General features: G+C 43.5%; 1 protein-coding gene across 4 annotated transcripts in view; it reads right to left on the bottom strand.

The window, feature by feature from the left end:
• PRKAG2 (protein kinase AMP-activated non-catalytic subunit gamma 2) overlaps positions 1-15779 on the bottom strand; it is a 269309-nt gene that overhangs the window by 26168 nt on the left and 227362 nt on the right. For 2 of the 4 annotated variants that reach the window (XM_012806513.2, XM_012806514.2), the window contains exon 6: positions 5274-5383. In XM_012806513.2, coding sequence (XP_012661967.1) covers positions 5274-5383 — 110 coding nt within the window. The remainder of the gene's footprint in view (positions 1-5273; positions 5384-15779) is intronic. The other 2 variants (XM_023514443.1, XM_023514444.1) reach the window with 1 other exon arrangement.

The following is a 15779-nucleotide window of genomic DNA, read 5'->3' as shown; positions in this document are numbered from 1 at the left end:
GGATTCGAACCCGCCACCTTAGATGTATGTGGCTGGCGCCTTAGCTGCTTGAGCCACAGGCGCCGAGCCTTTAATAGGATTTTCAAATAACCAAATTTGATAATTAGATAAAGATGGAAAATAAAATTTTAATACAGAGATGGTTTTATAAAATAGCCTGTAAGCCCAAACTATTCTAGGCGTGTGGCTTAGGAGGAAACAACTTACACACAATAAGAACTGTAAGATTTTGCCATCTTATATCTGTAGAAACCTAGGAAGGATGTGTGGGAATGGGTTCTAATAATGTTAGGCCAAAGAGGAGGAATTTCACATGGTTTGGTACAATTTATTGCTATATGTGGACTTCCCAGAATTTTCTCGTTTAACTATTGGTACAGGCATCTGGCCATGGCTCTCTCTACTTGCCTGGGTGACTGACTGAGATGCAGGGCATTGCTGAGCCCAGGTTTCGTGAGGCTGAGATGCCAGAACCCTGGTGGCACAGGTAAGAAGTGGGAAGGTGTAGGCACCGGTGACAGGCACTGGCAGAGTCGCCATGTGCAAACTGCACACTCAGCGCACAGAGCACACTCCCTTGCTGGGCATCTGAGGAATATCTGAGTAGGCCTGGAAGGCCAGGCACACGGCAGGACACGGTGCACAGGCCAGCCTCACCGACGTGGATGGGAATGCAAGCCTTGTAGCAGACAGCAAGCGCTGGTGCTTCTACCAATCACACGGCAGGCACGTGGGCCATCAAGGGCAACCCGGGAGTGATGGTTAGAATTGTCTGACCTGTAGGATGACCACTGATGCCTGAATGATTACTACCTTCCTAAAAATTAAGTAGCTGTACAGCTTTCTAAAATGAAAACTCCATGTAGGGGCCACAAACCTGGCCTGTGTCATCAAACTGACCCTGAGCCAGCCCATAGAAACCCTTGGAGGCAGCTCACAGCATGGCCCCTGCACACCCTGTCCCTCCCTCTCCAAGCCTTTTCCAAAGGGATTTGCATGAGGAAAGGTCGGCTTTTGAGGGCTCCTTGACACAGGCTCTGAATGGACACTGATGCCTAGAACCCCAGAACCCTCATGCCACTACAGTCTGCTGATCAAAGTGGGTGGAGGCTATGGCCACAGGGCGACAGAGTCTCAGCTCAAGTTTGAATCACATGGTGCAGCAGGTCTCACACTGTGGTTATTGCCTCAGTCTTCAGTATAAAAATATCTATTTTATTTATTTATATGTATTTTTAGAGATAGGCTCTTGCTTGTTGCCCAGGCTGGTCTTGAGCTCCAAGTGACCAAGCTCCAAGCTCCAAGCTCCAAGGTTCAAGTGACCTCCCACTGGGACAGAGGTGCCACCACACCCAGCTTTTCTCCATTCCTGAGCTTATGTTTGGAAGGTGGCAGAATCTACCATGGGCTCTCTGAGTCACAGGGCTACAGCCAGCAAGGGACGCATGGAGGTTGGTGCCCAGGGCAGGACCTGAGAGCAGGGGCTCCACATCACCCTCCAGAGACCCGCCTGCCCCGTCATGGATAGCTCTTCAAGGACTGTAGGTTCCTGTGACTTTGCAGCTACCACAGCTCCTTCCAATGGAGCACCTAGGGGGACATAAGGACACTATCTAGACACACACTCTTTTTCTCCACACTGACTTACAAGGCCCGGCAGGCACTGTGCTTTACTGGCAAGGGAACATTTTCACATGTCTCAGGGCTCCTCCTCCAATCAGCTTTACCAGCTTCATACACTGCACATCGCCACACTGGCCCACTGCACTTCAGATGTCTCTATGACATGTGCAGGCCAGAGGGTAAGGGACAGACCCCACAGGAGTCAGGGCTCAGAAACCTCCAGATGGGCCAGAGCGCTGCAGAGAACCCTCCAAGGTGAAATGCAGGTTCATGCTCTAAACTCCACTTGGCATCACATACCACTGAAGGTCTCTAGGAAGTAACATGTACCACATGTGCACATGCTAATTTGACCTGTGCACTGGGCAGCTCAAAAACACCAAGCAACCACGCCATCTCCCACAGACAATTATTTTCCTTTTGGAGATGGTTCCTAGATTACTACTGGGCCGCGGGAAGAGACTGAACAACTGGCTGTGAGGTGGTGAGTGACCAACCCCGGATCCCATCCCAGAGTGAGGCTGCCTAAACCCCAGGCCACGATGCCGGATGTGCACACAGTAGGTGGAGATGGGCTTGCCCAGGCCGTGAAGTACGAGGAAGGCAGCCGCACGAGCAGGTGACACGAACTGCTCCCACACGGTGCCCGCACACCTCTCCCCTCGATCCACACCCACAGTGTCTGGGGGCTGCTTCGCAGGTGCTTCCCCTGCTCAGCTGTTGCCTGCTGGCTCAGCACAGTGTGGCTCTTGAGGACACTGGTGATGACAGCCCCCAGAAAACAGAATTTCCAGTTGTTTATGTGATCTCTACTTTATCAGGACTGAGATGGCCAGGACACATCTACATGGATCCTTAGGGATAATTTCAGTATTAAATGTAGAGAATTTCGTGGAACTCATCTGTAGGAAAAACTGAGTCAACCTCTCAGGAGCCGAAGCTGGAAATACAGATGCTGGCATGAGAAGCTCTTCCCTCACGGGGCTGCACCTCTCACCCTGCTCTGGTCTGAGCGTCGGCTCTGTCCTCTTTGCTCCTTTCTCAGCTTCCTTAAAAACGGCTGGCTTTGGTCCCCAGACTCGTTATTGTTCTCTGTACCCACAGAATAAGTTGGTTATTATACGCATTGTTCTATAGCTTACTTCTTTTGGAATTAAAAATAAATACAATCTCAGCAAACTTCCTGCCCCATTCTTAACGGTGACACAGTATCCTATCATATCCCCATACCAGAATTTACTCAAGCAATCTCTTAGTGATGGGCGTTCAGACTGCTGTTGTTACTATCTTCCCGTTTGCTTCCTTAGCTCTTGGGGGTGTGTCGGTGACCACCACTACAGGCAGCGTCTAGAAAACACTCAATTCACCCTTTTCAAGCATGTCTTGTACTTGCATTAACCAACGCCAAGGAATTTTCCCCTCTTATTTTCATAGAAATAAGTTTTTGCTCCTTGCAATGCTGGTGCCTCCCAGGATAAACTTCCTGGAGATGATGTGTGCACAGCTTCTATTAAGTAGGAAATCGGTGTTTATGGATTAGTGACTTTGGATATCCATAAAATATCACATTTTTCATGTAATGCTCATTTCGGCTAAACTTTAAATTCAAAAGTTAAATGCATGGCAAAGGAGAAGCCAGGTAAAAATCAGCTGTCACTTATTTTTCTGTTGGCAGAAATGGCAAGGGGATGTGGCACTTCAAAAAGTGAACCTCCTGGGCTGGGAGGTGGGGGTGCAGGTAAACCGGGTTGAGCTTGTGGTATTATTTTTGGGCATTCAGAATTCTAGTTATTTTACTATTTTGGGAATTCAGAATTTCTAGTTATTTTACTATTAAAATTTATAGTCACAAGCAGTGCCTGTGGCTCAGTGAATAGGGTGCTGGCTCCATATACCAATGGTGGCAGGTTCAAACCCAGCCCTGGCCAAACTGCAACCAAAAAATAGCCCCAGCTACTCGGGAGGCTGAGGCAAGAGAATCACTTAAGCCCAGGAGTTGGAGGTTGCTGTGAGCTGTGTAATGCCACGGCACTCTACCAAGGGTGATAAAGTAAGACTCTGTCTTTACAAAAAAAGAAAAAAAAATTTATAGTCACAACTGTAGTGATTACAGTCTTCAAATGTACCATCCTCCCTATCATAGGGTTGTATTTGGCTGATTTCTTCTTTGTGTCAAAGAAAATTTTAGTATTTTATTTATTTTTATTTTGTTATTTATTTATTTTTATAGCTAATTTTTTTCTTTTCTTTTCTTTTCTTTTTTTTTTTTTGCAGTTTTTGGCCAGGGGCTGGGTTTGAACCTGCCACCTCCGGCATGTGGGACCAGAGCCCTACTCCTTTGAGCCACAGGCGCCACCCAAATCTTAGTGTTTTAAAGAGTCCCTCAAGATTGCCTGGCTTAAGGAAACCACTTCACAAAAATAGACTGTATTTTCATATATTTACAAGATACCACTGGAAAATGAAAGTAAATAAAAGCAAAACCATCCTTGTCTTTCTGTTAAGTCCTGTGTAGTAGACACTGGATGCAGGCAAAGTGGCTTGGAACCAGGGAGCCCTGTAGCAGAGTGGCCCCTGTGCAGGGGGCAGAAGCAGACCACAGCTGGGGGGAAGAGAGGGGTGGAGGGAGCTGAGGGGCTGGACAGAGCAGGGCGAGCCTGGCTGGATCAGCCAATGCAGAGAATGGAAGAGGACGGGATACACTCAAGGGTCCTTACCAGCAAGAGATGCCTAGAGGCCAGGCCAAGACTGCCCTCCACTACACCTTGCCAGGCTTTTCCCCTATCCTGTCCATCCCTTCACGGTTCCTGCTCGGAGCACATCCTGTATTAAGCCACTTACCTGTGAATCCCCAGCTCAGAATCTTCTTCTGAGGGACTCTACTGAAGACAATCCTACTAGGTAACTATTTATACAGAAATAACACGCTAAATGTATATATACACCTGTATGTGTCTGTACACACACATTGTTTTACACTGAATGTAGTCTGATCACTATGTTGAGTGTATTTCTTTTTTCATTTTGTTGCTGTTGTTGAGTGTTAGTTAGGACTTCCTATGTGACTGTGACCTACGCTGACAGCTGCAAAGGGAGCCTCAAAATAAGCTCAAGTGACACCAAGATGATCAGGTCCAAAGTTGTGTGAAATAAAAGTTCTCTCTCAAGAGTTTATCCATTTCAATAATTTTCATCTTTTTAACCAATATTATTTCAAATCTATTTATTATATATCCTATTAAATAACCAGCAAAGAACATCTGGATATATGGAGGGAGGCCATACAGTTTAAAGAAGAATGGTGTAGGCTCCAACCCACGCTAGACAGGCCTGCGTTCAAATCCTAGGCCCCATCACACACCAGTTCTGGGAATTAAGTCCTTAAACTCTAGAATTGGTTACTTTAGTGTTGTGACCTAAGTTCTAAAAACTCTAAAATTTGAGTTTCCATATCTGTAGAAAAAGGAGAGTAATAGCACGTTCCTTACAAGGTTGCTGTGGAGATTGAGAATTCAGACAAAAGCTCAGAACAGTGTCTGATGTGTAGAAAAGACTCAGTAAATGCCCCTGGTATTGCTGAATTTAAATTGCCATATAAAGTAGCTATCTGAATAACATACCAAAAATGCATGAAAACCGACTGCACTTACTTGTAATGTAGTATCGAAGACAACAAGCTTTGAACTGGTCGGAACGATGTCATAACACTTGTGTGACCTCATGAATCGCATGTAAACACCACTTTCTGAGTCTTCTACTGCTAGAAGGGAAAAAGGCAAAATATCAGTGATAAAAACAACTTCCTCAACTGGAAGAAGAGCATGTACATAAATCTACACTAATGGCCTTAAAATACAAAATGTCTTCCTCTCAAGGACAAGAAGAAGGCAAAGACGTCTGTTCTTGCTGACGCGGTTCAGCGCTGCACTGAAGGTCCTTGCTGGCGCAATATGGCAGAGAGGAGAATGAAAGCACAGCACAGACGCTGAAGAGGACAAACAAAACTGTCTCTACATGCAAACTGTCTGATCTTCTACATAGAAAACACCAAAGAATCTAGAAAAAGTTCCTAGATCTAAAAAGAACAACTTTTGCCAGGTCACAGGGTATAGGGTTTGTAATGCAAAAACAAAGCCATCTGAACGTGGAAAAGTCAAAATCTTTCCCTTTAAGATCTGGAAGTGACAAGGATGCCCATTACCCCCACTTCTATTCAGCACAGTGCTGAAGGCCTAGCCAGAGCAATTAGGCAAGAGAAAGAAGTTTCGAAAAGGCACCCAAATTAGAAATAAAAAAATTAAATTGTTACTGTTTGCAGACAACATGATCTTATATATAGAAAAGACACAACCAAAAAACTTAGAAATAAAACAAATTCAGTAAAGTCGGAGGATACAAAATCAATACACAGGCTTGGCACCCGTAGCACAGTGGTTATGGTGCTGGCCACATACACCGAGGCTGGCGGGTTTGAATCCAGTCTAGGCCAGCTAAACAACAATGACAACTGTATCAAAAAATTAGCTTGGGCATTGTGGCGGGTGCCTGTAGTCCCAGCCACTTGGGAGGCTGAGGCAAGAGAATTGCTTACGCCCAAGAGTTGGAGGTTGCTGTGAGCTGTGATGCCACAGCACTCTACTGAGGGCCACATAGAGAGAATCAATACACAACTATCTGAAATAGAAATAAGGAAATAAATACATAAATTCATCTTTTAGAGACAGGGTATTGCTCTGTTGCCCAGGATGGAATGCAGTGAAGCAATGACAGCATTGCTCACTGTAGCCTTGAACTCCTGGGCTCTAGTCATCCTTCCATTTCAGCTTTCCAAAGTGCTGGGATAATAGGCATGAAATACTGCACCACCCTGAAATAAAAATTTTTTAAAATCCCATTTACAAAAGCTACAAAAAAAATACTTAGAAATAAATTTAACCAAGGAAGTAAAGATCTCTACAATAAAAACTATAAAATACTGATGGAAGAAATGGAAGACACAAATAAATGAATAGATAACCTGTGTTCTTGGAGTGGAAGAATTAATATTGTTAAAATGTCCATACTATCTGAAGCTATCCACAGATTCATAGTATCAAAATACTAATGACTAATTTCTATAAATAAATAGAAAAAACAATGCTAAAATTTGTATGGAATACAAAGACCCTGAATAGCCAAGGCAATCTTGAACAAAAGGAAGAAAGGCATCACACTACTCTGACTTCAAGATATACTACAAAGCTATAGTAACCAAAACAGCATGGCACTGGAATAGAAATAAACAAACAGAAGAATGGAACATAATAGAAAGCCCCGCAATGTATCTATGTGTTTATAGTCAAATGATTTTCAACAAAGATTCTATGAACTATCTCTTCAATAAATGGTGCTGGATATTCACATACAGAAAAATAAAACTCTATCTCCATATGGATTAAAGACTTACATGTAAGATCCAAGATGATGAAGCACCCAGATGCAAACATGAGGGAAAAACTTCATGACCTTGGTCTTGGCAGAAGTTTTTTGGATATGACCTCAAAAACACATGCAGCAAAAGCAAAAGTAAACAAATGGGATTACATCAAACTGAAAAGCTTCTGCACAGCAAAGGAAGCAATCAACGGAGAGACAAGACAACCTACAGAACGGGAGAATATAACTGCAACTGTACAAGTGACAAATGGTTAACAGTCAAAACACATATGTAACTCAAGCAACAGCAAAAAACAAAAGAAAATGAAACCCAAATAATTTAATTTAAAAATGTGCAAAAGAATTGAATTAGATATTTCTTAAAACAAGACACGTAAATGGACAAGTACATGGAAAAAATGCTCAGTATTACTAGTTATCAGGGAAATGCAAATCAAAACCACCATGAGATATCATTTCACTCCAATTAGAATGACCACTGTCAAAAAAGCCAAAAATTAACAAGTCTTGACAAAGATGTGGAAAAAGGGAACCCTTACATATTGTCGATGAGAATGTAAACTCTCATCAACAGCCATTAAGGAAAACAATATAGAGGTTCCTTAAAAAATTAAAAATACAAGAAAAAAAATACAACTATCATATGATCTGGCAATCCCAGATGGGTATATACCCCAAGGAAATGAAATGAGTGTATCAAATAGATGTCTGTGCTCCCGTGTTCTTTGCAAGCACCCTTTGCAATAACCAAGACATGAAATCAGCCTAAGCATTCATCAATATATGAATGGATAAAGAAATGTGTATATACACAATGGAATACTACTCAGCCATAAAGCAGAATGAAATCCTGCCATGTGACAACATGGATTAACCTGGAGGACACTGCATTAAGAGAAATAAGCCAGGCATAGAAAGACAAATACCACATGACTTCACCCGTGTGAAATCTAAACAAGTTGGTCTCATAGAAGTTGAGAGTAAACAGCCAGTTACCAGGTGCTGGGGAGGGAGGGGGCCGAGGGGCAGGCGAGGCTGGTCAGTGGGTACAAAGTTACAGCGACACAGAAGGAATAAAGTCTGGTGCTCTAAACCACGTCTGGTGACCATAGTTAACAAGAATGTATTCTGTATTTCTAAATAGCAAGAAGATAGAATTTTGAACGTTCTTATCACAAAAAATAATAAATGTTCAGGGAGATGGATATGCTAATGACTCTGATTTGGTCATTACACTGGGTAGATCCATATCAAATATCACGTTATATCCCATAAACATGTGTAATTATTTGTCAGCCAAACATAAAACTAAAAACAATAAGGTAAATGAAAGGAAAAAAGTAACAAAGAAATGCAAATACAAAACATATACTAGCAATGAACAATAAGAAATGAGCATTTTTTTAAAAAAGGCAGTATTTACACAAATGCCACATGCAAACATTTCTACATGAGAGAACAAAGAAAATGGCAACTAAACGGACAAATACATAAATGCCTTTTAAATTAATTGTTTAAATCTCTATAAAACCAAACTGAAAATGTAAACAAAAATGAGGACAGTGCACTGTGGGGTTTCCAGCACATTTGTTAGGAAACTGCACGGCCCCACCACGCCTCCAGTTCTGCGGAAATATAGGAGTTTCCTGGGCCACCATCCTCCTTTGCAACCATGTTGAATTTACACCCCGGGTCTCTCTGACACCCACCCATCTCTCTGCCTGAGTGGCCACTCTAGATATCCTAGCTCTCTTAGCTGTCCCTTCTCAGCTTGCTCTCTTCTGCAGTCTCCCCTCTGCAAATCAAACATTCCACCAGATGCAAACCTAATTGTGTCACTCTCCAGCTGAAAACACTCTGATGGCTTCCACCTGCTTTAAAGAAAAGACAAAAGGCTGGAAGTAAGGTCCACCTGAGAGGCCAGGCCCCCCTCCCCTCCCTCCAGAGTGCTCTGTGGCCATGAGACCTTCTACTACATCTTATCCAGTAGGATATTGTGAAGTAACAGATAAAATACTATAAGCTTTCGGAAGAAGTCATGTTAGACTTCCTTCTCCTTTCCAGTTAGGGCTGGTTACCTGGCTGTGTGATCTCAGGGGATGGGTACTCACCCAGGTTTAAATCCTGCCCCTCTTCAGAGTCCCACCATTCCAGTCACTCCTGGACTCTTCCTGCCCCAATGTCTCCCCTCCTGCTATGGAACGGAGTCCAGCCTTCTCAGGGTGGCACTCCTGAGTCCCCACATCTGCCTGCTCTGTAGCCTCCTCTCCCCACCTCCTGGTTTCATGTCCAGGCAGCTGGGGTCCCTGCTAGTCCTCTGTGGTCCTCAAGCTCACCCTCCTGCACCTGCTCGTTTGCTTTAACATCAATGTCCTTCTCTGCTTTTTCTTGTCCAGTTACAACCCAATCTCAAATGCCATCTTTTCCCACAAAAGCAGCCGACATCTGAGTCCTCACTGGGAACCCAGATTATTACAATGAATTACAGCATTTACTTTATGTAACAACCTTGAGGAATGTGCCTTTAACTTCTTCACTTTACCTCTTGAGGAAACTGAGGCTAACAGAAGCTATATCATGTGCTCAAAGTCAGACAATGAGGAAGGGACCCAAGTGGGATTTGGGGCTCCGGCCACTTTTCCCATTGAACCCTGCTGCCTGACACACTGAGAAGGGGCTGCCTGTGTCCCAGGCCTGTCTGGGGTGTGGAGATACCAGTGAACACAATGGCCCATTCTCTGCCCTCTGAGCTCACACACTAGCGGAGGGTGAGTACCCAGCCCCTGAGATCACACAGCCAGGTAACCAGCCCTAACTGGAAAGGAGAAGGAAGTCTAAAATGACTTCTTCTTCCGAAAGCTTATAGTATTTTATCTGTTATTTTCCATTAATTATTATCTCTATCTCATGAATAGTGACTATATATTTCTAATATTCTCTTCCTTCTTGGATGGTAATTTCTTCAAATGCTAGGCTCTTAGTCATCTAATCTACAAATTAGTTCAGTCAATAATATGTGGGTCCCTACCAAAGCTGACCCAGGGACTAGAGGCAGTTCAGACAGAGAAGGAAAAAGGCATAAAAAGGGCTCAGCTGTAAGCAGATCACAGCTTTGTGCCACTAGCGTGAAGCTTCGAGGAAGGAGTCTCCGAGAGACCCCAGAGCTATGGTGCAGGGATCCCTCCTGCCCTTTAGGTTATAGGCTGTTCCTGCGACATCACTTCTGGCATTTCTGCCCACAAGCCCAGTGGCCAGAGAATGTCCGTGAGCAGAGATGCTGAAAGATGAGAACCTGGGTGAGACTAGGAGCATGCAGGTGCAGAAACAGCACCTGCTGCCAGTAACTACCAGTACCGGGGTGGGGACGCCATGAGTAAGGGGACCACGTGGCTGCTGTCCTCACACATACTACAAACCAGGAGACACGCTGGCTGTCATCACACTGCTTGGAGCACCAGCAAGGACAAGCATGCTGTTTGTGAATGAATAGAATCTCAGTCAGGGAATGAATGCATGACTGAAAAAAATTTAAGCTAGTGTGCTTCCATTCTTCTCGAAACATTTATCTACCAGAAAATGGGGGTCCTGCACAGGAAAGAACAGGAAGATAGTTCAGTCTTATAACAGCCGTTTGGGTCCATCGCTCCCATTCCTGCTAAGGTTGATTTTTATCGCACTGTTGAACATGCAGTTTCCTTGTAGCCCATCGAGTGTGGGACTTGTGCAGATACAAAAGCCAAACATCAGAGCAGTCAAGTGTATGTGTGGCTGACATTTAAGTTACAAACTGCCTGCTGCATCTATAGCCCTAAAATTCAAATGAACGAAATGCAGAGGGAAGCTACAATAAAAAGTTAACAATCCATCCTGCAGAGAGGAAATCACACCAGATAGTTTTGCTCGTTAATTAAATCAAGATTCAGAAAAGGAGTGCAATGCATATATTACAGATGCTAATATCACTACAGGAATATGTGAAACAGATTTTTAGGATATTATAAAGTGGGAATGTTCAAACCTATGGCATTTTTGAAAATCTGTAAGGTTTGTGTTAGATGTTAATTTGTTGGTTGTTAAAATATTTAAATAACATCCTACTTTGAATAAGTGGTGTTTCAGAGTTACAACAAAGGTGCAAAGATAGAACAGTCCATATGACCTGCACCGGGTTTGCCCTCAATTTAACGTCTTACCTCACTCTGGCACCCTCGTCACAAATAATGAATGAGCACTGATACACTGTTATTACCTCGAGTTCTCATTTGGTAGGATTTCCTTAGTTTTCCCCTATTTCCCTTTTATTTGCCCAGGGTCTACCCTCCACGGCCTCTTCATTCAGTCCATGCCTCCTCACACTCCTCCAGATGGGCAGCTTCTGGCCTTCCTTGTTTGTGGTGACTATGACGTCTTGAGGAGGACAGGGCAGTTAACCCGTAGAACATCCTTTAATTCCAATTTGTACAATGGTTTTCTTTTCTTCTTTCTTTCTTTCTTTTTTTTTCTTGAGACAGGTCTTGCAATTCAAGACCCAGGCTGGTCTTGAATTCCTGGGCTCAAGAGATTCTCCTGCCTCATTTTCCCAAGTGGCGGGGACCACAAGCAGGCAGGTGTCACCATGTGATCTGTGTGGTGGTTTACTGATGATCTCAGTCCTTGGGGTTCTCCTCAGCCTGGGGTTCTGGAGCTTTGGGAGGAAGAGCCCAAAGTAAAGCGCCATTCTCATCCCATCACATGGGGCGCTTGGAATCCTCATGACTCATCACCTGGCTCCAGCCGTACTTGTCAAGCTTCTCCACTGTGGAGTCTCTCCTTGCCCTCTTTCTAAACTGTAGTCTTTGTAAAACAGTCACTAGGTGAGCCCCCATCTAATGGGTGAGGAGTTATGTTCCACCTACTTCATGGCCGAGCGCACACATGAATTTTTTTGATAGGAGAGTGGCCTATTTATGCAATCACTATTGGTATCACTACAGACCCGGGGATCTGGATGTGATACTCTGAGACTGGTCAGAAGCTGTGCAGAGCCGGCTACATGTACTACAGCCCTGTGATTGGGGTGTGGAGCACAATCCCAGCTCAGACAAGTCTGCCCTGGCTATGACTCTCTGTGGGTCCTCCCAGGGGTGCCTCCTGGTCAGCCAGGGAGGGTGGAGAGCATGGCTCTGGGATCTCCCAAGTGCGTGTGCACTGTCATTGAGGGGTGGGGGAGGCGGCCTCTAGGCAGCTGGAGATGTGTTTCCCCAATCACTGAATCTCATATCAGCCTGGTACCGTGGTCACAATTAATGAACCAATAAGACATTAATGAATAAATTATTAACAGAAGTCCCATGTTATTCAGATTTCCCCAGTTTTTCCTAAATGCCTTTTTTTCTGTCCCTGGATCCCAACCAGGATTCCACAGGACAGCCAACCAGGTCTCCTCGGGTTTCTCCAGGTTGTGACACAGCTCTGAAGAGGGCTGGCCAGGGCTGGCTCCTGAATGGAAATGTCTTTAGTTTTTCTCTCTATTAAACTGGGGTCATAGGTTTGAGGGAAGATCTGCATTTTAAAAACTGTAGCCAGCCGCAGTGGTGCACACCTGTAGTCCTAGCTACACAGTGGGCTGAGGTGGGAGGAGCACTCTAACCTAGGAGTTAGAGGCTGCTGTGAACTGTGATTGTGCCACTGCGCTCCAGCCTAGGTGACAGAGACCCTATCTCAATTAAAAAAGGTATAAAGCCAGAGAGAATGTAAAACACCTGACGAAAGATAAACATTTAAAACAAATTATAATAAAATTTCTATTGATTTAGAATAAGGATTATTAATGGATGTTTTATTACAAACACTGATGTTTTATTCCAAATCAACAGAAATCAGTAACAACCATTTCTGGTAAATGTTTCAAGAAAAATGGAAGCACACTAGCTAAAATTTTATCCACCCACTGGTTCATTCCCTGACTGCTGACTCTATTCAGTCACAAGAGGAATGCCTGTCCTTGCTGCTATGATAACAGTTAACTTCTCTCTTGGTTTGTGACATTTTAATTTAGGAAAACACAGTAAAATATTATACAATCTTGTTCCTTTTTTGGTGTTGCTTTTCTATTCTTCATATAAACTTTCTGAATATAGGTGGCACCATTCCTATCATTTATATTACGGCAAAGTCTCAAATTGAGACTTTGAGAAAAAAAAATTCACTGAAATAGAAAGTAAGAGTAAAATGGAGTTAAACCAAAAAAACAAAAACAAAACCTAACTGACCAAACAACCCACCCAAACTATTCAACAACAGGTTGTTTGGAATGCATTATTAAAATTCCTGAGCAGGCAAGAAATTCAAACTCTCAATATTCAAAAGGTAACTGGGGTTAAGATACTATCACAGTGTTTTGCTCTTGCTTTGCCCATTTCCCACGTTACTGGATAGAAGCATAATTACGGCGGATTACACTGGCACTTGAGCTACGGGTCTCCCACAGGACGGGACCTGTGTGTGGAATGACACTGAATCTTCCTGCTGTTCCCTTAGCACGATGCCCCAACATCATTCAGGGGAGTAGCCGGGAAGTAGGAGGTGTATATCAAAGTGTCTAATTTATAAAGGTTAACAACAAAATGTTAAAAATGCAACATCTAAGTTTAACAATTATAAACACTAAATAGGAAAATGGAAGTAAATATTTCTCTTTCTAAAAACAGATCTGATAACATCCTCAGCTTAGTAACTTCTGATGTGTCCTCACTACCTACACAACATGCCCTGTAAGGCTTCTAGAAATCTAGCTCTAAACCACTCACCTGGCCTCCTCTCCTACCACATCGCCAAGAACCTCAAACACTGGGATCATTTCAGTATTTCTTTCTCTAAGGAAGTCTCTGAACTGAAGGAGGGGCAGTGTTGAGAATGTGTCCCTGTCCAGTGCCTTGGCACACAGTTCTCTCCTCCAAAATAACACCTCCCTGTTCTACTATGGGCAACTGACATCCTGCTTACCTTCCAGTAGTGGGCTGAATAATGTCTCTCAATCCAACCTCAAAGATATGTCTCCTGGAAATAGCAGAATGAGACCTTATTTGCAGTACGGGTCTTTGCAGACATAACTGGGGAGGATCTCAAGATGAGATCATCTTGGATTAGGGAGTGCCCTAAACCCAAAGAGGGGTGTGCTTACGAGAGAGAAGACAGAGGAACAGAGGGGAAGGCCATGTGAAGACAGAGGCAGGATTGGCACGATGCATTGACAGGCTGAGGGACACTGGAGAGTGCCAGTGACCACCAGAAGCGAGGAATGTGTTCTCCCCTGAACCCCCAGCGGGAACCAGCCCTGCTGATAACTTACTCCACTTGTGGCCTCTGGAGCTCCGAGCGCATGGCATACACCGTTGTTCTAAGCCACCACGTCTGTTGTAATTTCTATGGCAGCCCCAGCAAACCAAAACACCTTCAAAGTTCAGTTCAAAGGTCATTTCCTCCCCTTAACATCCTCCCTTCAAGCCCCTCTCTGGGGTGGTTAATGGCTCCAGTTCCGACATGCTCACTGGCACTTTGTGAGTAACTCACTTTGAGGCAGCAGGTGTTCTCTCTTGACACTGTGAGCTCCTGGGCCCGGTGGATTCCTCTTCTGTATTAACCCAGACACCTGGAGAGTTTCTTGTAGATAACCAGGCTCAAGTTACTGCCTGCTACATCGTATGTCACTGAACGACTCCTGACAGAAGGGAATATAGACCTGAGGTCCTATGTTACATTTTTGTCCAAAGAAAGAAAAATGATAGCAAATGAAAGACACAGGTCTAAGAGCATACTGGGGAATCTATGTTTAATAGCCACTAAAAAACTCTTTCTTTATATATATTTATAAAATTAAAGGATTGGAGAATTTTTTTTTTTGCCAGAAAAATAATGCACTTATGGAAGTGTGCCATGTAATTTTTTATCCCCCCCCCCTTTTTTGTAGAAAGCAGGTCTTGCTATGTGGTCCAGTCTGGCCTTGAACTCCTGGGCTCAAGCACCCCTCTTTCCTCAACTTCCTCAGTAGCTGTGACTATGAGCTTTGGTCACCGTTCCTGGCTTTTCATTTTTTAAAAAGTGACATAGCATTGATCCAAAGCTTTAAAATGTCTGTACAGATATTTTCTATTGAAGCCATTTTCTAAATGTATTGAACAAAAAAATACATTAGATTAAGACCGCAAAATATCTTAAAATCTTCACACTACAAAAGACCTGCAAATGAAGCAAATAGTGTAACAAACCATGTTTCAGAGATAATCAATATAGTCATAAATTATTTTTTCTGAACTCTATTTACATAGAATTTTAATTATGAAAGAACATATAAAAACGTGTTGTAAATTGGGATGATTCTTTGGTTTTCTTGGCCTTAATTATATGAAGAGAACAGACTGTCAATGATAATTTGTTAGTCTAACAAAAACACAGAAGGATAATTCAGAAGCAAGACACCAGTATGAAATAGCTTTACTTACACACCTCAATCAAATTAAGAGCAGGACGGGAAACGGGAGTGACCCCCAAATGGATTTCAAGATATCCACCTGATGAATAATAACCGCTAACCTATTATAACTCAACGGTTTCCATCAACCTGCCCTCAGGTGTTCTCACCACTAATAGTGTTTGCTGTTCTCACCACCGAAAAGTAAGTGAACCAGGAGTCCCCGGGGAGCAGGATCAGTTAAGGCCTTTGCTTCCCAGAGCTAAGCTCC

Source organism: Otolemur garnettii, unplaced genomic scaffold (genome assembly GCF_000181295.1).
Source record: "Otolemur garnettii isolate 467f Iridium unplaced genomic scaffold, OtoGar3 scaffold00053, whole genome shotgun sequence".
NCBI lineage: Eukaryota > Metazoa > Chordata > Mammalia > Primates > Galagidae > Otolemur > Otolemur garnettii.
This window is presented reverse-complemented; position numbering and strand designations above follow the sequence as displayed.